This window comes from Pseudophryne corroboree, chromosome 1, assembly GCF_028390025.1.
Source record: "Pseudophryne corroboree isolate aPseCor3 chromosome 1, aPseCor3.hap2, whole genome shotgun sequence".
In the NCBI taxonomy this organism is placed as follows: Eukaryota; Metazoa; Chordata; class Amphibia; order Anura; family Myobatrachidae; genus Pseudophryne; species Pseudophryne corroboree.
The window spans coordinates 997,885,370-997,910,571 of record NC_086444.1 but is presented as its reverse complement, the minus strand read 5'-3'; the positions used below and the strand labels follow the sequence as shown (position 1 = coordinate 997,910,571).

General features: G+C 46.4%; 1 protein-coding gene across 3 annotated transcripts in view; it reads right to left on the bottom strand.

The window, feature by feature from the left end:
• The window catches only part of PALLD (palladin, cytoskeletal associated protein), a 759,036-nt gene that overhangs the window by 36,599 nt on the left and 697,235 nt on the right, over positions 1 to 25,202 (bottom strand). For all 3 annotated transcript variants that reach the window (XM_063920614.1, XM_063920615.1, XM_063920616.1), the window contains 3 exons: positions 21,772 to 21,866; positions 18,405 to 18,537; positions 906 to 1,113 (listed from right to left, as the gene is read on the bottom strand). In XM_063920614.1, coding sequence (XP_063776684.1) covers positions 906 to 1,113; positions 18,405 to 18,537; positions 21,772 to 21,866 — 436 coding nt within the window. The remainder of the gene's footprint in view (positions 1 to 905; positions 1,114 to 18,404; positions 18,538 to 21,771; positions 21,867 to 25,202) is intronic.

The window sequence follows — 25,202 nt, the reverse complement described above, 5'->3', positions numbered from 1 at the left end:
CCGCCCCGCATGTCAGGCCCTACTCCCCCCCCCCCCCCCACAACGGTGGCGATGCTTTTGTACTTGACGAGTAGCTCCCTACCTGTGCAGCTCCTGCGCACTGGCAGGGAGCTATTCGTCGCTGTCCGAGTCGCAGCGGCTGCGTGTGACGTCACGCAGCCGCTGCGGGCTGCCCCCCGCACGGACCGTGCCCCTAAAGCGGCATCCAAACGCCGCCGCCCCGCCCAGGCGTCAATCAGGCAGATTGGGCAGAGGCGATCGCTGGGCTGAGATGACCATCGGCTGTCTGGCATGCAGTTGAGACCTGATCGGCTACTGTGCGAAAACGCACAGCAGCGATCAGGTCTGCATTAGGCCCATTTACTTTTTCAGGTTGTTGATAACCTTTTCTGTGAAAAAGACTGCACTGTGAGAGCACTGAACCAAAGGTATTTATCACTACACTGAGCAAAGTGCCTGCACAGTTATTACTAAATAGAGCCTAACGGTTCATAGTTTCTTTATTACGCTGTACACTGATCTGTAATCTGCCTCATTATTATTATTTCCATTTATTTCTATGGCGCTACCAAGTGTCCATAGCACTGTACAGGAGACAAAAAACCCACAACGGTAACAAACAATATGCTATAAAAAGGTTCAACAAATAATACACAGGGAATTAAACAGCATGAGACAGTAATTAACAGCAGCACTAAGGCACCCAGTGACCTAGATGGGCTAAAAGGATCGGAGTAGCTGGCTATGAATGAGACTGCACTGGAAAAATAAAGAGTGCAGAGAGAAAACAAGTGGGAACATGACCCTGCTTGTGAGAGCTTACAGCGTTATAAAGGATCTCCACATAACACATTACTACTTGAAACCCTTAATAAAATATCAAGTAGTGCTACAGAATGACTTACCAGCAACTATAAGTTCCAGGCTGAATGAATTCTGGCCAGCACGATTAGAGGCCACACAGGTATATATTCCAGCATCTCTTGCGGTCACTGGCTCAATAACCAGAGAGTGCACTCCATTCTCACGCACTAACATTTTGTGAGAGTTGTCTGGACGGACAGGTCTCCCATTCAGTTGCCAACTCAGGTCAGGCGTTGGTAGTCCACTCACCTACATAGAATGAATGTAATGTCAGTACTGGTGAACAATCTTTGCTATATACTGTAGTTCCAATGCTACATGGACCGAAGAGGATCCCCATATGTGGAAATAGGTGAGCAGCAAAACGAGTTTTATGGTAAGAACTTACCCTTGTTAAAACTCTTTCTGCGAGGTACACTGGGCTCCACAAGGAATGGACAATGGGGGTGTAGATTAGGATCTTGATCCGAGGCACCAACAGGCTCAAAGCTTTGACTGTTCCCAGAATGCATAGCGCAGTCTCCTATATCACCCCGCCTCCCTGCACAGGATCTCAGTTTTTAGTTAACCAGTCCAATGCAGTAGCAGGAAAAGAGACGACAGCGGATAGTAGCCACAACACCGCATTCTCACGACAGGAGACGTGTCAGCGGCTAATGCCATACCAACCCAAAGAAGCTAAGTGCGTCAGGGTGGGCGCCTTGTGGAGCCCAGTGTACCTCGCAGAAAGAGTTTTAACAAGGGTAAGTTCTTATCATAAAACTCGTTTTCTGCTGCGGGGTACACTGGGCTCCACAAGGAATGGACAATGGGGATGTCCTAAAGCAGTTCCTTATGGGAGGGGACGCACTGTAGCAGGCACAAGAACCCGGCGTCAGTATCGAAGCGCCAGTATCGAAGGCATAGCACCTTATGAACGTGTTCACAGAGGACCACGTAGCCGCCTTGCACAATTGTTCAAGGGTCGCACCACGTTGGGCCGCCCAAGAAGGTCCAACAGACCGAGTAGAATGGGCCTTAATGTGATCAGGAGCAGAGAGACCAGCCTTCACATAAGCATGTGCAATCACCATTCTAATCCATCTAGCCAGAGTTTGCTTGTGAGCAGGCCAGCCACGTTTGTGAAACGCAAACACAAAAAAAAGAGAATCAGATTTCCTAATAGGAGCAGTTCTCTTCACAAAGATACGGAGAGCCGGTACCACATCCAAAGACCGCTCTTTGGGAGACAGATCAGGAGAAACAAGTGCCGGAACTACAATCTCCTGATTAAGGTGGAACGAAGAAACCACCTTAGGTAGATAGCCGGGACGAGTCCTAAGAACCGCCCGGTCACAGTGAAATATCAGATATGGGGAACTACAGGACAGGCACCCAAATCCGACACTCTTCTAGCTGAAGCAATAGCCAGTAGAAACACCACCTTAAGGGAAAGCCACTTAAGGTCAGCTGAACCAAGAGGTTCAAATGGAGACTCTTGTAACGCCTCCAAAACCACCGACAAGTCCCATGAGCCACAGGCGGGACATAGGGAGGTTGGATACACAACACGCCCTGAGTAAAGGTATGCACATCAGGTAAGGTCGCAATTTTTCTCTGAAACCACACCAACAAGGCAGATATTTGAACCTTGAGGGAGGACAGACGCAGGCCTAAGTCCAGGCCCTGCTGAAGAAAAGCCAACAACTTGGCTATACTAAACTTGGAAGCGTCATAATCGTTAGATGTGCACCAAACAAAGTAAGAATGCCAGACCCTATAGTAAATCCGAGCCGAAGCCGGTTTCCGGGACCGCAACATAGTTTGAATGACCGCCTCAGAAAACCCTTTAGCCCTTAAGACGGAAGCTTCAAGAGCCACGCCGTCAAAGACAGCCGGGCTAGGTCCTGGTAGACACAGAGGCCCTGAACGAGGAGGTCTGGGCGTTGTGGAAGTAGAATTGGACGCTCTGACGATAGGCCTTGCAGGTCTGAGAACCAGTGCCGTCTGGGCCACGCTGGACTTATGAGAAGCAGAATTCCTTTTTTTTGCTTGAACTTCCGAATTACCCTGGGCAGGAGTGACACCGGAGGGAACACGTCCGGCAGCCGAAACCTCCACGGTACCGCCAGCGCATCCACGAATGCTGCTTGAGGATCCCTTGTCCTTGCTCCGAAGACCGGAACCTTGTGATTGTGTCGAGGCGCCATCAGATCTATGTCTGGAAGGCCCCACCTTTCCACTAGGAGTTGAAACACTTCTGGATAGAGGCCCCACTCGCCGGCATGCACGTCCTGACGACTGAGAAAATCCGCTTCCCAATTCAGGACTCCCGGAATGAATATTGCCGATATGGCCGGTAGATGGCGTTCTGCCCACTGTAGAATCCGTGAGACTTCCTTCATTGCCAGGCGGCTTCGAGTGCCACCCTGATGATTTATGTAAGCCACTGTGGTGGCGTTGTCCGACTGTACTTGAACAGGACGGTTCTGAATTAAATGATAGGCTAGGTACAAGGCATTGAAGACAGCCCGCAACTCCAGAATATTGATCGAGAGGAAGGACTCCTCCTTGGTCCACCGCCCCTGAAGGGAGTGTTGCTCCAGCACCGCGCCCCAAACTCTTAGACTGGCATCTGTCGTCAACAGGACCCAGTCGGATATCCAGAACGGACGGCCCCTGCACAGTTGTTGGTCCCGAGAGCCACCAGAGTAGCGACAGATGGACCTCCGGAGTCAATGAGATCATTTGAGACCTGATCCGGTGAGGCAGGCCGTCCCATTTGGCTAGAATCAGCCTCTGGAGAGGGCGAGAGTGAAATTGAGCGTACTCCGCCATGTCGAATGCTGACACCATGAGGCCCAGCACCTGCATCGCCGAATGTATCGACACTTGCGGACGAGATAGGAAGCAACGAATCCTGTCCTGAAGTTTCAGGACTTTCTCCTGAGACAGGAACAACCAGTGGTTGTGAGTGTCCAATAGTGCTCCCAGATGCACCATGCTCTGAGCAGGGATCAGGGATGACTTCTTCCAGTTGATGAGCCACCCGTGGGCTTGCAGAAACTGGACTGTCACATCTAGATGACACAGGAGAAGTTCTGGGGAATTTGCCAGGATTAACAAGTTGTCCAAATACGGCAGTATCCTGACCCCTTGACAGCGGAGTACCACCGTCATCACCGCCATGACTTTTGTAAAGACTCGCGGAGCCGTTGTTAAACCAAAAGGTAACGCCCGAAACTGGTAATGGCAGTTGCCAATCGCAAATCTCCGGTATTGCTGATGAGACACTGCTATAGGAATATGCAGGTAAGCATACTGTATATCCAGGGAGACCATGAAGTCCCCAGGTTCCAAGGCCAGAACTATGGAGCGAAGGGTTTCCATCCGGAACTTGGAAACCTTCACAAACCTGTTCAATGCCTTGAGGTTGAGAATGGGCCGGGAGGACCCATTCGGTTTCGGGACTAGAAACAGCGGAGAATAGTACCCCCGGCCCCTCTGAGCAAGAGGCACCTGTACTACGACTCCTGTATCCAGGAGGGTCTGCACCATCGAATGTAGAGTATTTGCCTTTGTCTTGTCCAATGGGACATCTGTCTGGCAAAATTGATGAGGGGGTCGGTTTTTGAAGGCTATGGCGTAACTTCGAGTGACGACTTCCCGTACCCAGGCATCTGAAGTGGTCTTCAACCCTTCCTGGGTATACCCTAGAAGACGGCCCCCCACCATGGGATCCCCCAGAGGGAGGCCCGCCCCTTCATGCGGCAGGCTTATCTGTCTTGGAAGCTGGCTGACGGGCCGCCCAGGCTCTTTTAGACTTAGGCTTACCAGGTTTGGAAGTGCGGGCCTGTTTGTTGTACGCCTGACCTTTTGCTTTACCTGAAGGACGAAAGGGGCGAAAGGAAGTACCTTTAGCCTTCGACACAGAAGGAGCAGTACTTGGCAGACAGGCAGTTTTGGCAGTAGCCAAGTCAGCCACAATCTTATTTTTATCCTCCCCAAACAGAATATCTCCCTTAAAAAGGAGTACCTCCAGGGTTTTTCTAGAGTCCAGATCCACAGACCAGGATCTCAGCCACAATATCCGGCGAGCCAGGACTGACGTAGTAGAGGCCTTGGCTGCCAGGATACCGGCATCAGAAGCCGCCTCTTTAATTTAACGAGAAGCTGTGACAATATAAGACAAGCATTGTCTAGCATGGTCAGAGGAGATTTCAGCATCTAACTCCAAGGCCCATGCTTCAATGGCCTCTGCAGCCCAAGTAGCTGCAATAGTGGGCCTTTGTGCAGCACCCGTGAGGGTGTAAATCGCTTTCAGACAACCCTCCACACGTTTATCCGTAGGCTCTTTTAGAGACGTGACGGTGGTGACCGGTAGAGCTGAGGAAACCACCATCCTAGCCACATGTGAGTCCACTGGAGGAGGCGTTTCCCAATTCTTAGACAGCTCCGGCGCGAGGGGATAGCGAGCCAGCATCTTCTTTTGAGGCACAAACTTCGTACCCGGGTTTTCCCAGGGTTCCTGACGTATATCAATTAGGTGGTCAGAGTGAGGTAAAACTTGTTTAATCACCTTCTGACGCTTGAACCTATCTGGTTTCTTAGGAGGAACGGATGGCTCGGGATCATCCGTAATCTGTAAAATTAACTTAATAGCCTCCAAAAGATCAGGAACATCCACATGTGAACCACCCTCCCCATCAGCCGTATCTGAGTAGAACCTGTGGGGTTAGTGTAAGTGCAGTCTTCATCCGACGAGGTGACAGTGACAGCAGTGGATTGTGAGGAGACAAGCGCTCGCTTAGAGGACCCCTTGGACGTAGGCGAGCGACGGTCAGACTTTTTAGTAGTCAGGCACTGGTTCAACTTCTTTATTTGAGCAGATAAATCGTCCGCCCACGGCGGGTTAGCTGCAGGGACCACAAACTGTTGTACCGGCATTGGGGGTCCCATAGGGGGTGTTAGTTTATGAACTAGCGTATGCAGAAGCGTGGAAAAAGCGGCCCACGGCGGGTCATTATTTGCCCCCGTTGCCACCGTCCCACTGGGGGGCAAGGAGCCCCAGAACCAGAGCCCAAAGCTGCTATATTCTCCTCATAGGTATCTGTGGCTTCAGCAACACCGGCAGTGTGTTCAGCCCCAGAACCGTTACCCTCAGAAGCAGACATGATATAACTTGCAGTATCAGGTAACACAGTACAATTTGTCAGCAGCACAATACCTCTAGCCCAAACCCCTGCGCAGTGTAGTCAGCACCAGCAGAGATAAAGGAGAGATATGGTGACTAAATCACAGAGAAAAATACGTAATACAGTATATCTTTGTGAAAATCCTATATTAGATAAAACCTGATGCACAAAGCCCCCTCAGGTTATAGAATATAGGGATAGCAAGTTGAGTGAAAGACACGAAATGGACACCACTCAGCTATCAAATGCACACACAAATAGTCACAGTTTGTACAATGCAGAGGTTATTACTAACAATAATACTGCACTGGACTAGCTTACACAGCTACATAACAATAGATATAACAGTACACAGTAAGAACTGGATGTATATCACAGGGTAATTGTACTAATAAACCCTGACTAAATGCACTCTTTTTTAACTAACACTGACTAAAAAAGATAGGTAGAACACTTAAGTGTCTTGTAAAGTCACAGCACTGACAACCAGGTGGCTTTACATAGGAGGATTTGCCCAAGCATTCCCAGGAACAGTGAGCTGAGGGATAATGGCGCTGTAGACACTGCCAGGGAGTGAGGGAGAGACAGATATGCAGCTCCAGGGCGGGAACATTTGCAGAAAATGTTGCCCTGGGGCTGGGGGAGGGGCTTCAGGTCCAAGCTCTATCCCCCTGCTGGCAAAACCACCGGGTACTGCGGGCTCTAATAAAACGGTTTATAGAGAAAACCTGACCTGTCCCATGCCCTGGTGATCTAGTGGGATCGCCTGTACTGCCACAGTGTCCACCGCCAGCGCACGGCCCGCCTCCCACTGACCGCACCGGATCGCGATAAAGACCGGGTCCCGCAAGCGGGACCCACTTACCACGTCCCGAAGCATGGCCACGCGATCCCGGAGAGCTCCCGTCGTGTGTGCCTGACAAGAAGAAAACCGGAGCCTCCTGCTGCAGTTACCCGGCAACCAGGGCTCGGGAGTGTACAGCGCCGCTGGGGAGAGCCGGAGCTGCAGCCGTGAATGTCCACTGACATGTAACACTGCTGCTGCCCTTGAAGTCTTCACTTTTTTCCTCAGAAAAAAGCTCTTCTTAGGGCTGCCTGAAGCAGCCCCTCTGTTAAGTGCCTGCTACTGCAGCACCAACTACAAAAACTGAGATGCTGTGCAGGGAGGCGGGGTTATATAGGAGGCGGCGCTATGCATTCTGGGAACAGTCAAAGCTTTGAGCCTGTTGGTGCCTCGAATCAAGATCCTACTCTACACCCCCACTGTCCATTCCTTGTGGAGCCCAGTGTACCCCGCAGCAGAAATACCATTACATTTTGGCATGGCAGGGCTTGTCGGAACATGTAATTTGCCAGTACAAAAAAATAAATAAAAAAATTCTATGATGAAACCATATTTTAGGCCACAACTGCCACCTAGGGGAGTTCGTAAAGAGTCCTTACTCTTATCAGCACTGTCTAATTTTTCCTATGGAATACAGTCCCATGCTAACTGGCCTAATAGTGGTTTGGCACTATGACGGTGGGACCCCCATGCTGCAGATTTACCTGGTTGGCAAAGCCTTGTTGCTGGTAGTAGCAATTCTGCGGGAACTCATGCTTTTTGTGGCCCAATTTTGATGTTTTTAAGGGAGGGTGTTATTGTTTTTTTGCTTACAGGTAAATCAAAATCTATGCTGGTCATTATCATCATCATGGATCTTGCACTAGGCGGATGGCAGCTGCAGCAGATATGCCTTCTTAGAACTCTGCATGTGGCGTAAGGTGCGCCTTTACTGTACTCAAGCTATGATCTCACCCTTTCACTCACCCATTCCGCCTCACTAGTAAGAGCAAAGAGGTGAAATTCTGCATGCACATGGAGGCATACTCCTTTCCACTGCGCATGTGCAGTACAAAAAAAAAGCATTTTTAAAGTAACTCTGCATGAGGCCCACAGAATTTAGAACTAGTTGCAGAAACATTTACTTGTTGAGTTTAGTAAAACTCCGGTAAATCAAGTGTGACCAAAAAGAATCCCGTTTTATTGCTGTTCATGCAGCCACTTAATTGCAAGCACCTACAGTATATAAACAACGCAATCCTGTTATATCAGGGTTTCAGTGTGCTACATAAAATTATGAAAAATAGGATTTTAATTACCTACCGGTAAATCCTTTTCTCATAGTCCCTAAGGGATATTGCACTGAAGCAGGCACCCAACATCCCTTATGGACTATGAGAAAAGGATTTACCGGTAGGTAATTAAAATCCTATTTTCTCTAGCATCCATAAGGGATATTGGGGAATCTAGTATGATGGGGACGTCCCAAAGCTTCCAGAACGGGCGGGAACGTGCGGAGACTGCTGCAGCACCACCTTGATAGCCACTTTGGCCAGGGTTTCAAATTTGTAGAACTTCACAAAGGTGTTCTTCCCCGACCAGGTAGCAACTCGGCACAGTTGTAAGGCCGAGACTCCATGGGCCGCCGCCCAGGAAGAGCCCACTGATCTTGTAGAGTGGGCTTTCAGAGACTTAGGAACAGGTAAGGCTGCCGACACATAGGCCTGTTGGATAGTAAGCCTAATCCAACGAGCAATGGACTCCTTCGAAGCAGGACAACCTTTTTTCTGCGCATCATAGAGCACGAACAAGGAATCCGTCTTTCTGATCCGAGCTGTTCGTCTGACAGATTTTCAAGGCACGCACCGCATCCAATGCCACTGGAGGAGCAGAAGCATCAGAACCGTACGGAACCACCATAGGTTGATTCAGGTGAAACGCAGAGACAACCTTCGGCAGGAACTGCAGTCTAGTCCGGAGCTCCGCCCTGTCCTCGTAAAAGACCAAGTACGGACTTTTACATAATAAGGCCCCCAATTCTGAGATACGACAAGCAGAGACCAGGGCCAGTAACATCACCATCTTCCACGTGAGGTACTTGTCTTCTACCGTCATCAGAGGTTCAAAACAGGAGGACTGTAGAAATTCCAACACTACATTTAAATCCCAGGGTGCCGTAGGCGGCACAAAAGGAGGTTGTATGTGGAGTACACCTTGCAAGAAGGTCTGAACTTCTGGCAACACTGCCAATTTCTTCTGGAAGAAAATGGAGAGAGATGAAATCTGGACCTTAACGGAACCCAGACATAAGCCCTTTTCCACACCAGCCTGCAGGAAACTTAATAAACGTCCCAAGTGGAACGCCGCAGGAGGATACGTGCGTTCCTCACACCAAGAGACATATCTTCTCCAGATATGATGATAGTGTTTTGACGTCACAGGTTTTTTGGCCTGAACCATGGTAGCAATAACCTTTTTGGAAAGGCCTTTGTGAGCTAGGACGTTCCGCTCAACCTCCATGCCGTCAAACAAAGTCGCCGTAAATCAGGGTAGATGAATGGTCCTTATTGAGAGAGATCTCTTCTGAAAGTAGAGGCCAAGGGTCTTCGACGAACATGTCCAGAAGATCCGCGTACCACGCCCTCCAAGGCCAATCCGGGGCAATCAGAATTGCCTGGACTCCCCGATGTCTGGTGCGCTTGAGCACCCCTGGGAGCAACGGAATCAGAGGAAACAGGTACACCATCCGGTAAGGCCAAGGCGACGTCAGTGCATTTACTGCCCTCGCCTGAGGGTCCCTGGTTCATGAGCAATACCAATGAAGCTTCTTGTTGAGACAAGAAGCCATCATGTCTATCTGTGGGCAGCCCCACCGGTGGGCGATCTGATGGATCCCGCGGGTGGAGAACGTGACGACTCAGGAAATCCGCTTCCCATTTGTCCACACCCGGAATGAAAATTGCGGACATTGCTCTTGCATTTCTTTCCGCCCAGAGGAGTATTTTTGACAGCCCTCGCATGCAGGCTCTTTTTGTTCCTCCTTGTTGACTGATGTACGCCACTGGTGTGGCGTTGTCCGACTTTACTTGGATCACGTGATCCTTGAGCATAGGAGAGGCCTTAAGCAGAGCATTGTAGATCGGCTGAAGTTCCAGAATGTTGATCGGAAGGAGGGCTTCGTGGGCTCACCACCTGTCCTGGAACTACGCCCCTTGGGTGACAGCTCCCCATCCTTTCAGACTCGCATCCGTTGTGAGGAGGATCCAATCCTGAATCCCGAAACTCCGGCCTTCCAGGAGATTGGAGGATTGCACCCACCGCAGGAGGGAAATCCTGTCTTGGGGCGACAGCCGTACCATCTGGTGCATCTGAAGATGTGATCTGGACCATTTGCTCAGGAGATCCAGCTGAAAAGTCCTGGCGTGGAACCTCCCATATTGCATCGCCTTGTATGAGGCGACCATCTTTCCCAACAATCTTATGCAAAGATGGATGGACATTCGAGTAGGTCGGAGCACAATGTGGACCATCTCCTGAAGTGTTCTCACCTTGTCCTTTGGTAGGAACACCTTCTGGGCCCCAGTATCCAGCAGCATCCCCAGAAACAGGAGCCGCTGAGTCGGCTCCAGGTGGGACTTCTGTAAGTTGAGGATCCACCCATGGCGTGACAGAAGTTGGATAGTGCGGTCGATATGGAGCAACAAAAGCTCCCTGGATCTTCCTTTGATCAGAAGATCGTCCAGGTAAGAGACAATATTGACTCCCTGGACCCGGAGCTGGAACATCATCTCCTCCATCACCTTTGTGAACACCCTCGGAGCTGTGGATAGGCCGAAGGGCAGTTCCTGAAATTGGTAGTGATTGTCCAGCAGGGCAAACCTCAGGTACGCCTGATGAGTTGGCCAAATCGGAATATATAGGTAGTCGTCCTTGATATCCAAGGAAACCATGAATTCCTGTTCTTCCAGGCCAGGATTACATTTTGAACTTGAACACCTTCAGGTAAGGATTCGAGGACTTTAGATTCAAAATGGGCCTTACCGAACCGTCCAGTTTTGGTACTACAAACAGGTTGGAATAATAACCCTTGCCTCGTTGTGGTATTGGTGCTGGAACAATGATATGGGACTGGACCAACTTCAGGATGGCCTGTTTCAACGTAACCAGCATATCTTCCAAAGCTGGTAAGCTTGGTTTGAAAAATCATTGGGGAGGAGCACTGTTGAACTCCAACTTGTAGCCTTGAGAAACGAGATCCCTGATCCAGGTATCCTGGCAGGAAATCTCCCAGACACGGCTGAAGTGATGCAGTCGAGCTCCCACCTCAAGATCCCCTCGGGGTGGGTGGGCACCGTCATGCTGAGGCCTTAGTGGAAGCAGAACTGGTGTTCTGTTCCTGACAGCTGATGTTTGCAGGCTTTCTTGACTTACCTCTGGTGCCTCTAGTCGCATTGGAGGCACCTCTGGCCTTAGATCGAAATCTGTGAGACCGAAAGGACTGTACAGATGGCCCCGGGTAGGAGCGTCTCACTGGCGGGGCCCCAGAGGGGAGAAACGTGGATTTCCCAGCCGTAACTTTGGAAATCCACGTATCCAATTCAACCCCAAAGGGCCATTCCCCTGAAAAGGGGAGGGATTCCACACTGCATTTGGATTCCGCATCCGCTATCCACTGATGCAACCACAAGGACCTGCGCACCGACACTGGCATGGCAGAGGTCCTAGCATTAATGTTCCCTATCTCCTTGAGGGAATCAGCGTGTAGTGTCCTGAATGTGCTTTCGGAGGGTCACCATAGTGACCAGGGGCATAGCATCGGGGAGGCTCTCCTGAATTTCAGTGGCCCATGAATAAATGGCATGGGTCATCCAGCAACCCGCAATGACCGGTCTTTGCGATATACCTGCTGCCATGTAAATAGATTTGAGTGTAGCTTCTATTTTCCTATCCCCAGGATCCTTCATGGTAAAGGAGTCCAGGGCAGGCAGCACCTCCTTTTTGGACAGTCGAGAGACTGATACATCAACCTCCGGGGGTTCCTCACAAAATTTCCTACCTTAAGTAGCAAATGGGAAAGTGCGCAAAAACATTTTTGACACTTGGAATTTTTTGTCTGGATTTTTCCAGGCCAACTTGAATAGGTCATCTAACTCTGCAGAATCAGGAAAAATTACATTAGGCTTGTTTTGTGTAAAGAAAAATGACTGCTGTGACGCAGCGTCCTCTAGAGGGAGCTTCAACACGTCCCAGAATTAGGGGTTCAATACCCTGAGCAGAATCGGTTTCCCCACTTACATGGTCCAAGTCTTCCCCATCCTCCTGTATATCCTCATCTGTGTCAGATAGTAGAGCAGGCAAACCACGCTTTTGTGGTCCTGCATGAGTGGAGGGGGGATGAGTAACATCTGCCCTGCAACAGCCTGTTGTAGTAGCTGAGTTTTCTGAATAGTAGCAGTGAGCTGGCATGACATATCAGACATCACAGTTTTAAGAGACCCTAGCCAGTGGGGCTCTGGATGGACCCTCTCCCTCAGCCCCTTCACTGATTTGTGAAGATTGGCTGCATTGTTCACATGAAACAGAATCAGATGATAATGGAGAGAATCTGGTGTGGCATACACTGCACAGCTTGTGTTTACCCATGTTTCACAGAAAGCACGACATACACATACACACAGACAGTAATATATTGCATGCCTGCCCTACTGTATGTGAGAGGAGACACACAGAGAGGAGACCAGCACACCCCTTGCTGTACAGCCCCAGTGAGGCTGTCAGCTAACTTTATCACAGTAAACACTAATAAATTCTGTCCTGTAGAGGACCCAGATAGTGTACAATAACAGCTCTCCACCTTTGCTAAACCCTGTACCAGATATCCAGCGTGTCTGAGGAGTCAGGAAGTGCTGTGTGTGCTGTTCATGGCTGCAGTAAGCAGAGGAAGGCGCCAAAATGCCTCTGGTCCCGCTCTGAGTTAGCTCCGCCCCCTCCAATGGCGCCGGAGCTACAGTTATTATTTATACTGGCAATGTCTTCTTTCAGCTTAAAAACATCACAACAAGTGCTAGTCTTAAGCGATTGTGAGCCAGTCTACATGGGGATCTTAGCGGGACCCCCCCAGGAGGGTCCCGTACGCTACGCTCGCGTTCAGCCGCACAGTGAACCGGGGGACGCTCCTAGCGGGGACCCCGGTTTGTAGTCACCACACATGTCACCATCAGGCAGTGTTAGGGGTGTGTGGCGTGCTGTGGCTGTGACAGCCAAGGCGCAGTGCCCCGCTGAAGAACTCCTCCTCAGGACGGTGGTCCTGCAGCGGAGACGCGGCTCTGCACCTTGTAAGGCCGGTGACCGCTCCCCCCCTAACTCCCACGGTGCAGGTATACTGGCCCTCATTCTGAGTTGTTCGCTCGCTAGCTGCTTTTAGCAGCATTGCACACGCTAGGCCGCCGCCCTCTGGGAGTGTATCTTAGCTTAGCAAAATTGTGAACGAAAGATTAGCAGATTTGCGAATAGAAATTTCTTAGCAGTTTCTGAGTAGCTCCAGACTTACTCAGCCATTGCGATCACTTCAGTCAGTTTCGTTCCTGGTTTTTTGACGTCACAAACACACCCAGCGTTCGCCCAGACACTCCCCCGTTTCTTCAGACACTCCCGCGTTTTTCCCAGAAACGCCAGCGTTTTTTCGCACACTCCCATAAAACGGCCAGTTTCCGCCCAGAAACACCCACTTCCTGTCAATCATACTCCGATCACCAGAACGATGAAAAATTCTCGTTATGCCGTGAGTAAAATACCTAACTTTTGAGTAAATAATTAAGCGCATGCGCTCTGCGAACCTTGCGCATGCGCAGTAAGCGACTAATCGCAATATAGAGAAAATTGGCAACGAGCGAACAACTCGGAATGACCACCTCTGTTACCCAAACATACCGAAAATAACAAGCATTAAAAAGAAACTGAAGAAAACTCTCTGGAGGTCAGAGATGTGCATCCTCTCCTGAGGGCACTTTTTCTAAGCTGCCTGTGGGAGGGGGCATAGAGGGGAGGAGCCAGCACACCGAATGAAGAAATTTAAAGTGCACCGGCTCCTTTGAACCCCATCTATACCCCATCGTACTAGATTCCCCAATATCCCTTATGGATGCTAGAAAAATTGAGCTTTTTTAACTTTTCATAAATGCAGCACATTCCCGTATTTATCACCTGAAATAGATTTAGAAGCTTAATATGTTTTGTCTGTAATTTGCTAGCACTAATTTATGCTGTTTGTTTTACTTGATTTTATGTCTACCCCATGTACAGAGCAACGTACACTTACTAGCACCTAGTAAATAATATTAATAACAGCTGTGATATGTGTGATCACTCGGGGTTGTGTGATATTAGCATGTATTATCAATGCTACAGTGCTGCTCTCACAGCTCTCCTATGTGTTTTCTTTACAATATTATTGGTGCTATAGTTGTAATGACTTTCACAGTCCAAATCACACATCGCTTCTAGCATTTACTAATGACAACATTTAGCTCAGAAATACTGTAAGAATTTAAGCTGCTTTAAGTGACACCGGCTAATTTGTCTCTCAACACAGTGTAGATCTATTACCTACTGCTATGAATGTCATAGGCTCCGCTCAGGTTTCCTTTCCCATGGGAAGGTCTGAGGTGGCAGGAAGAAATGTGGTACAATCCTCTCTTTGAAGCATTACCTCATTACACATGTGCTACTAAGCTCTGAATTGCATTACCCTGATGTCTAACAGTCTAAATCCCTCCTTCATGGCATCAACTTCTTTGAACCATCTTATGACATTTTTTGCCACCAGAACTGGCTGAGCTTCTAAACAAGCAAATGCACAGAGTCATCTACTGTGCAAAGTGCAGTGTATAAGCACAAACAAAGATTGCTTGGAAGTGAGCTCAGGACAGAGACAGTGTTATGTAGAGGGTGCCAGGGTCGGGTACAATGAACGGTTTACCATTAAATGCAATGGGGTATATTCAATTAGCAGCGATAACGGACTTTTCGCGCGGAAAGTCCAGTTTTTGCGCGAAAAAACTGACTTTTCCCGCGAAACGCAATTACAGCCTATTCAATTTTCCGGGAAAATTTATCGGTGATAATTTTTTCACTAATTTCACTTCACCTACTCTGAAGCAGGTGAAAAGTTGGGAAAAGTCACTATTTTAAGGTAAAAATGTTTGGATATGGTGCAGAACTCATTGGGACACCCCCGTTAATAACTAATTAGGCACGTTGAAGTTTTTAATTATTTTTAATTGGCCAATAATGACATGTCATTTTTGGGGTGAAAAAGTATAAAGTGATGGAAATTGGGGTTCAAGGTATGGGACAGGTATATTCGGTTGCTTTATGAGTGGGACACGTGTTTTTTAGGCTTGCAGATGGGAGTAATCGGTCTGTTTACACTTTTTTTTTTAAAGTATCCTAAAATGACCCAAATATATACTTATACCCATTTTCATGCACCCCAAATTTAATGAGAGTATTTATTTTGCTCAAAATTTTTTGCTAGCTATCATTTTTTTGCATTTTTTAAAAAATGCATATAACAGCCATTTCACACAATTTAAGTCCCCAAAAACTCTCTAATGTGATCTCTAACACACTTCTCTTCTGTTTTCCTATGTTAGTTTAGCATTTTTTGGGGTACAGGCTGATTTCCCCATTTTCACCTGCACTTTTCACGGCAAGAATTTTCACGTGAAACTCGTTTGGAATTAAATAGGTCGAAAAACGGAGCATTTTGGCGGCAATTTTCGCCCGATTGCCGCAAAAAAAAAAATTTCGCCCGAAAAATTGCCGCGAATTTGCGGATAATTGAATACCCTAGAATGTGTGAACTTCCAGACTACAATGGTAGTCATCATCGGTGACTCACTGGGATGGTATTCCTGTGACTGGTGATGGCAGAGCACTTGTGAATGCTAACAGAAATCAGAGGATAGTAGCACAGCAAGGCAGCCAGTAGCTGCAATAGGCTGTCTGCATTGAATGGTAAATGATCAATGTCATGCAGAGTTGGATGGAAATCGGGCGCGTGTAATTGATGCAAAATATACGCCTGGAAACGTTCTGCTCTCTGCCTGTCGGCATCTATAATGACGACATGCAGGAGATCAGAAGCGGTATGCCGGCCCCACTATAACTGTACACATGCTGGTAGAGCAGCATGTTTATAGTTATACTGCTAACATCTAAAATGCATTAAGCTGCATTTTAACTGTGTGGGTATACTGGCAACAGCATTCTGCTGCCAATCTTCTGCAGCAGCTGAACAAGTATATGTATCCCCTGGCAACCGGCACATTTATACTTACATCCAACTCTGCATAGCAATGACACACCCTCACTGAAATGTTACCTACATAGTGAAGCCCCAATGCAGCCTAGTTACAGCTCTTCAAATGGAGATGTGCTTGTCATGTGTATGACCTACATATACTTGCCTCCTGGGAATGTGAACACACGCAAGACTCGCACCGCCAACACACACTGTTCAACTCTGCACCAGGCCCACCATTTCAGGCTGGCTCCAAGCATCAAAGACACATTTACTTAGAGAAGCACACTTTGGAATGGGATCCAGTCATGTGACCGGAGCTCGGGATCCCGGCGGTCACCATGCCGACACTGGGATCCCGCCCACTTACCAGCCCGACAGTCGGCATGCCGACTGTCAGGCACTATTCCCACTTGTGGGTGTCCCACAAGTGGGAATAAAACCAAATGGACATTAATCTCTGGTTCTGCGCTCTGCCACGTGATATGCAGGTAAGCTTATACATTTTTTTTTAATTGATAAGAGTCCCTTTTAATGTTTGTGTTTTGTTGAGTGTAATAAATGTGTAAAAAACGATATTACGCTATCAGAAGCTTTCTCCCCTATTAGGAGCTTTTTTGGTTTTAAGGCCTTCTGTTTGACAGACAGTTCTGAGGACTCCATTTGGTCATATGACATTCTAAAAAAGTGAGTGTTATCTCAGAACCTTACTAGTCAAATTGTGGATTTTTTGCTTCACTTTTTTGCTTGGTAAATAAGTATATTACCACAAGGTGCCACTCTTAACTTTTTTGCACACTAAGCACTCTAGCACTTTTTTTGCATGCAAGCGCAGAGTCACTTTACATTACGAAGTGCACTTTATTGATATACTGTCTCCATCCTCTACTTACGTGAAATATCACATACCGTTTGAACGACGGTGGGAGGAGGAGTGACACTAAGGAAGACTTCATAAAGACACTACTACAAGTTAATGCTCTTCTTCTGTTTGGTACGCGTATTTGACTGTCACTGTTGGATAGTATGAACAGTTATGTTTTGATTTGTAAACACTGAAGGCGGAGCTGATTACCATCAAAGAACATTTTAAACTTGTCTTATTGGAAATTGGACTAACATGAAATCTGGCTGCTGCCACTATATATATTTGGAGTGTTTTATCATACGATTGGCTAACCACGAATAAGTGGCCACTGTTTATTGCACTTTGTTTATTTACTTGTTTATTCATTGAATTCTAAGGTTGTAGCGTTAATTGCACCTCACATACACTATATATATATCTATCTATCTATCATAAATACTGCACACACATCATACTAACACACACATGCAGACACACACACACAACACGCAAATAGCATACTTACACATACCAAGGAGTGAGAAGGGGAGGCGTGGAGGACACTGGCCACCGCAGTCAGATAACAGATGTCATGTGAATGGAGCGTCTGCTGCTGGCATGGGCAGCAGCTCCCTCAGCCATCTGTACAACTGACCCAGGAAAAACCCAGCGGGGGCTCAGGTTCGTTAAACCCCCCCCCCCCCCCCCGCCCCAACACCCTCCAGTATACTTGTGCTGTGGCCGACGGGGTCAGCGCCATCTTTCAGGTGATCTCTTTGGGAAAAAGGTGCTGCACATAGAAAGCAAAGACTTTATCTTTGCTCTCTAGTGGCCGTCATCTTCATAAAATATCACTGGCATGGGATGTGGGACGCGCTTCCAGTTCAAGTAGGGTAGGAAGTGGGTGAAATCCACTCCCCCCTCCCCCGTGGAGCGTGCGGCCCCGCAACGGTTTTACAATATAATATTTTTATAGTAACTGGCATCATCACGCCCCCTTTTTGAGCCACGCCCGCTATTACCAGGGCCTGGCGGCCAGTGCAGTGATAAGACTGTCTCCGTCTCTGGGAAAATAAATTGGTCCCTAAGGGGGAGTTTCTGGGTACTCACAAACTCCCACCCGCATGAGCCACTGAGTAAGTACAACTTATTCCAGGCAATAAGCTGTCATTTAGCAGTCAGTATGCATTTAAATCTATCTTTAGAGAATTCTTTTGTCCACGCAGTTTAGTTTATTTTCCTTGTGTTAGATATGAGAATAGCAAAACTGCCTGCACAGATGAACTCTGTGAGGAGGAGCTTCCCTTTAAGACCATGAATATGACTCAGCGGTAAAACACATGAGGTATTCCTGTAACTGTCCTTAGCCCTGATTCATGGAAAGTTCCTTACCTTGCAGTCCATCCTACAAAGCTTTCCTTCTTGAACAATAAGATCTCCAGGAGCTTGCAAGAAATGAGGGCGGAAAAATCTCTCCTGGATGGGTTCATTTTCATCTCCGCTATCCCTTGACCGAGATCGTGGTCTGAAATAAAAATATGTAACACTATTTCTTTCCACAGAAATGCCGTTTACAATCTGAGTGCTAGACTATGATGCCATCAGCCAAAAATGCTGGGTGGCCAAAAGTCCATGAGTTTACACAAAAATATTCCAGGATATTGTTTCAAAGTCTTGTGGTAAGACGCCATATAAATAATTTGTGATACATACTATGTGCAGGATATACACTTCATGTCTGAATAATGTTTTAATATTTGAAGTAATGGAAAAAAAAATTAACTCAAAAGCTCACAGGGAATTTTAATATCGTCTGTGTCTACCAAGTGTTCCTTTCATCAGTCAATAGCCCATAGTTACGTATTGAAGGTTTACGTATAGCATAAAGTCACAATTTTAACAGTGGCGAGAAGTATTCTATAATTTCTTAACCTGTGTGTTGTAAAAACGTACAGTATGTGACTATGCACGCAATCCTCTCTAACCACCTAATGAGTTATTCTGTACCTCACCAGACCCATTTTCATTTGTTTTTTTTTTCCAAACCTGCATTCACGTAAAATAACCCATTCATGTACCACACTTTGAATTGGCTAATAGAGTTGGGGTATACTACTGTAAAGCTGGGCGACCTCCCCTAGTTAGCAATCAGCGCTAGTTTGCTGATTGCTAATTAGGGGAGATCACCAGTGCATACACACTGAACAATATCGTTCAGTGACGTCAACCCCCGCACTCCTCGATATAACGATATAGTTAAAGTTGAGCTGCATGTTCGGTAGATAATGCCTGCCCGAGAACGACCTGCGGGTGTGCGCATCATTCAGGCATACACGCTAGACGATATGAACAATAGATCTTTTAAAAAAGATTATCTTTCATATCGTCTAGTGTATCGCCAAGGGTGCACGGGGCTTAAGTATATTTTTAATAAGATATGTGATGGAAAAACACAGTATGGCAATATTTTTCTTTAGACTACACAAGTGATGATAAGGTATTTAGGGGGTCATTCCGAGTTGATCGCTCGCTAGCAGTTTTTAGCAGCTGTGCAAACGCTATGCCGCTGCCCGCTGGGAGTGTATTTTAGCTTAGCAGAAGTGCAAACATTTTTATTTCAGTGCACCTGCAAAAAATTTTGGTGTAGTTTCAGAGTAGCTCAAAACCTACTCCGCGCTTGCGATCACTTCAGACTATTCAGTTCCGGATTTGACGTCACACACCCGCCCAGCGTTCGCCCAGCCACGCCTGCGTTTTCCCTGGCACGCCTGCGTTTTTCCGAACACTCCCTGAAAACCGTCAGTTGCCAACCAGAAACGCCCCCTTCATGTCAATCACTCTGCGGCAACCAGTGCGACTGAAATGTATCGCTAGACCCTGTGCAAAACTGCATTGTTCAATGTGCCCGTATGTCGCACATGCGCATTGCGCCGCATGCGCAGAACTGCCGTTTTTAGCCTGATCGCTGCGCTGCGAACAAATGCAGCTAGCGATCAACTCGGAATGACCACCTTAGTCTGATGTTACTGCTCATAGGTGATGAGTTCTTATGTCAATACTTCAGTGCACATTACAAAAACCTGTGTAAGAAAAGAAAAAACATATTGTACATTATTATAGATATTACAGTCACCTCAGATTTGTAAGGGCTGTTTGATTACAAGTCTTCTTGGTTTCAAACTTCTTATATTGTTTCACTTTGCATTTTGTTTTTTATAAAGCAGGAGAGACAGCCAGTTATTCTGACTATAGTCACCAAGCATGGATTCAATGTGAGCTGCATCGTATAGACACTGGAAAAACAACTGTATCCTGTTTGCTGATTCAAGTCTCTTCTGTTTTTCCTTCGGCTGCTTATCACAGAGAAGATTTCCTAGTGACGTCACTGTGTCATATTGCATGATTACCATATATTATGGTAATCGTTCCTTAGAAGTAAGAAGTGTTTAATTCTAAGCTCTCTTTAATGACCCTTTCTAGGTGTCTTTATAGGTCTAAAATGTCTCCATGTAAATGTCAGTTTCAGGATGCCTGTGGTTAAGAGTAGGCTGCGAGAAGGAGGGTTAGGCAGCGGGGGAATGTTAGGGTTAGGCACTAGGAGGAGGGTTAGGGGGAGAAATAGTCACCGGAACGCTGCAGCATCGGAGGTCTGACCCGGAATTTACTCACACGCTGGGACCCATAAAAAGATGCTGGAGCCACTGCTGCCGTCTGGAGAGGGTAACAGACCACTAGACCCCTGAGGACAGTATTTCAACAGTTTATCATGTTGACAAATTATGAGACTAGACATGGTCACTGTCGACATAGAGAGCATGCTCACAGTTCAGCTCTGTTGACGTTTTCATGACAATCTGATGAACTGTCGACAAGTCATAACACACCTGTTGTGAGATAGTGGATCTCCAGAATGGCTGCTTAGAAATGTTCCACTAATAATAGGGTTTAAAAACTGAAACGTTCTCCAGTGGAAGCATGTTATGGCACATACCCCAATTATGTGCATGCCATAAAGTGTGCAGATTCAACTGCACTACCTAATATTCTATGCAATAGTTATTGCTAAATAAATGTAATTTTTACGGTAACTATTGAGCTGATTTAAATTACTATTTTAATTATGTCAGAAATAATTATACTATTTTAATAGAGATGTATGTAAGTATTTGGGTATGTTTATTTATTTATATAGCAGCAATCAATCTGTATCAGTTGAGTGTTCAGATACAGTACACTGGGTTTTCCTATCCCCATCCCAATCCCAATCTCTGGTATATACAGTATGACAGTATCATTCTTGTCCATACTACGGTCAAGAACCTTCCAATTGCCGGATTCATTCAGTACATCACCATCCATCCTATTGTAAGTATTTGGGTATGTTTATTTATTTATATAGCAGCAATCAATCTGTATCAGTTGAGTGTTCAGATACAGTACACTGGGTTTTCCTATCCCCATCCCAATCTCTGGTATATACAGTATGACAGTATCATTCTTGTCCATACTAAGGTCAAGAACCTTCCAATTGCCGGATTCATTCAGTACATCACCATCCATCCTCAGCAGGTGGCCAGACCAGTTTTGTTACTGTGCTGAAACATTTTATCTACAACGCTTTAGTGAAAACCTGACCAATATATAAGATACTCCCAGTATTCACACATTACTTTTGGTTACATTTCAAGTCCTTAGTTATTCTTTCTTGTATTGAGCATCCATAATGATTGATAAAGTAATTAAATAACATTTAACAAACCTCCTAATGTGGGGCTGGGATGTGGGTGTGCGGGTACTTCGTCCTCTCTGGTTCACCGCCTGTACCATCAGCCTTCCAGTACAACTTACTCTGCCCTGTTAAGAATACAACATATTAGGAAATTATTTTCAATACTATAAACTGATAGAAAAACAAATAATGCATTTACTAGATTGGTTTTATCACCAGACATAAACGGCGAGATGTAATGAAGTCCGAGATCGACAGAGGTGCGGGATGATGGCTGAACGCGGACGTTATTTTAAAGGGCCAATCACTTACGAGTCAAAACCATGCCTTGCAAGTGACTGGCTCTTTAAAAAAACTTTCACGTTCGGCCTGCATCCTGCACCTTTGGTGATCTCAGACTTCATTACATACAGCCCAAAGTGTAAAAAAAAAAACCATACAGTAGGATAAGAGGATGGATATAATTCTAGTGTGAATGGTCCAACGTTATACAGTATCATGTAGGGAAGGGGCTTTTGGTAGCAGATGCATTTCCTACAACAGAGGACACATTATTTTCTAAACCTCAGGGAGGGGATATCACTTTATAGATACATCTATTTTTACATTGTCATACCAGTCGAACAACACACAAATACACAGAAATGTAGCAAATTGTGATTATCCATCCTGTAAACTTATAAAACAGTATCATCACATATACAGTGCTACATGTACCAATATAAAGACAAGTAATGACATATCTGCACACATACAATGTTATGTCTACATCTAATGCATGCAGTAGTATTTCCACAGTGTTTAGTCCCGGTATACCAAAGCATCATAAAGATGATGAATAGCGATAGTGGCAGCTACTGTGTTCTTAATATCCAGCGACACACAAACATATGATTGCACAAAACGTCCCATTCAGAAAGACTGTGACTGACGGCAGGCCCCGATTCAGCGTTGCACACAATTCTGCATACAGATCTTGTCATTTTTTAGCAGGTTGTGCATTTGTTGGGGCCTGCGTGCACAACTCAGGGTAACTACGGGTAAAAGAAAATATAGTGTATACACACCATACTGGGCACTCCATGACTGTAAATGGTAAATATATGTTGTGGATATATAATTTTATACAGAATAGATAATAGCAGGTTACTAGTTAGAAATGTGGCTCTACAAACAGAACTGAAAGAACGAGGGGGGGTAAGTGACACTTGTGATATTCTGTATTTATAAATGAACAGCTTAGTTAAAGCTCAAAAAGATTAAAACATGTAACAATTTAATAAACTGAACAATAAAACACAAAAAAGTATGTTTGTTGGGGATGCGTTTACCATGTGACCAACAACGGAATCCCGTCACCACTCACGAGATCGGCGCTGAATCACAGACAGGCGACATCCCGAAGGTAAGTATCGGGGTACAGGTTAGGGCCCGGGGTGTGTGTAGGAGAAGGGGGGGTTTAGGTACATGGGGGGTTAGGGTTAGGCACTAGGGGGGGAGATAGCCCTAGCTGCCACCCACCGAGGGTTAGCCGTAGCTGACAACCCCCCGGACGGGTTACCCCTAGCCACCATCCCCCCAAGGCTAGGGTTAGTGTAGCGGACAGGGGGGCAGGGGGTAGAGATACTTACCCCCTCTGATGTCGGGATCTTCATTGTCGGGATGTCCGCCGGGATATAGTATGTATTCCGTTTGTTGATAACTAAATCTATAACAGTGTATCTCGCATAGATTTTTCTATATCTCCAAATGCTGTTACAAATAAATTCATCCAAACATGTATATCCAGAGCTTACTTCTTACACGATGAGACAGTCTGATCAAAAAAATTGGAGGTACCCCAAACTAAAAGGAAAGTGCTGCAGTAACAAAAAGTAAAAGGATGATCTCACCCATGTTTCTGTTGTTGTCGACCCTTTCAGTATAGGTGAATCCATGTCTCTCCATTGTCAGTGTATCATGGGGCCCATTTATTGTTAAATATTTGCCGATTATTCCCCCCCAAAAAAACACCCGATTACGGGGTCAGCCACAAATAATTAGTGTCACCGCCATGTATGAAGGAGGGACATCTACTGCAATCCGTCCACTCCCGACAACATCAACAACACCCATAGGTTTTTATGGGGGATGCAATGCTGTCAGATTTAGATCACAAACTTAGCCATCAAATAGTTTTTCTGGCACCCTCCCTGACAATGGCCGCCATATGTGCGCAGGAGCCCTGCTACCACTCTGAGCACATCGCAGAAACTGGAGCACCTGTCCCTGTGGATGCTCAATAATCGCAAACGGCAAAGCGATTCTGAGTGCTACTATTGCGGCAAGATCACATTGAGTATTGTTATTATTGATAAATGGGCCCCTGTGAGAGAGTCGTTTCCGGGATTAGAAGTTGTTAGCCACTGATTTCGGTATATAATTACCCCTGTGGGTAATGGGCCTTCAGTGTCTCTCACTCAGATGGTGGCTGTGTGTGTAGCGGCAAATGCAGGTGACACTGTCACAGAGCAAGGTCCTAGAGTAGTGCAGTGTAGATTTGCCTGCACACCTTTGCAGGGAACAGACGTGCCCACACTGTAGAGTAGTAGCAGGCTTCTAATATTTAGAATGTCTCTGTAAATTAAGCCAGTAGCAAGTCTTAAAAATATGCCCTGTGGAGCTGGCAGTTTCCCCAACAGGATGTATATAGGTGTATGATAATGACAGAGATGGGTGTATAAATGTCTTCCCATCTGTGGGCCTAATTCAGAGCTGATCGCAGCAGCAAATTTAACTCTCTCTACACATGTTATATTTGCCCCAACTGCAGTGCACATGGTTTTGCCCATTACCCATCACAAACTTGCTGCTGTGATCAGATCCGAATTAGGCCCTGTATCCTGTGAAACATAAACATACTATATTGTGCTTAGTAAACACACGGAGATGGTCAGTCTCTTGCAATAGCTGTATCTCGCAGGATATTACATTTTCCCCCTAGGATTTATTTTCATTTATTTCACTTTATGCAGATTCAACAGGAGGATGGGTGGAAAGTGTTGCACATTTAAGATTCTGATATCCTTTTGTGTCCCCAGCTATCTGGCAGTCAGATCCTTTGTTGCCGTACAGTTTATGGTATGGCACCACTTTATTGTGGTTGCTTGGTTCTCCAGATGTCATACTGTGTTGTGTAAAGGACTGGAGAGCAGTGTGTAGGCTGGGTGTGGGAGGGTGATGGAATCTGCAGAGGGATGTTCTCATTCTTTGTAGGATGATAAGAATTCACTGGAAGTTTAATTTTTTATTTTAGAGGAGGAGGAAATACAGGGACTGTCCTAATAAAGAGTAAAAGCATCACTTTTTTTATACATATCATATATTCTACATTCAACTATTATTGCTTCCATCAATTTTTTAGCTGTGCAACTATCCCTGTATCTAAGTGAAAACATTGGGCCTAATTCAGACCTGATCGT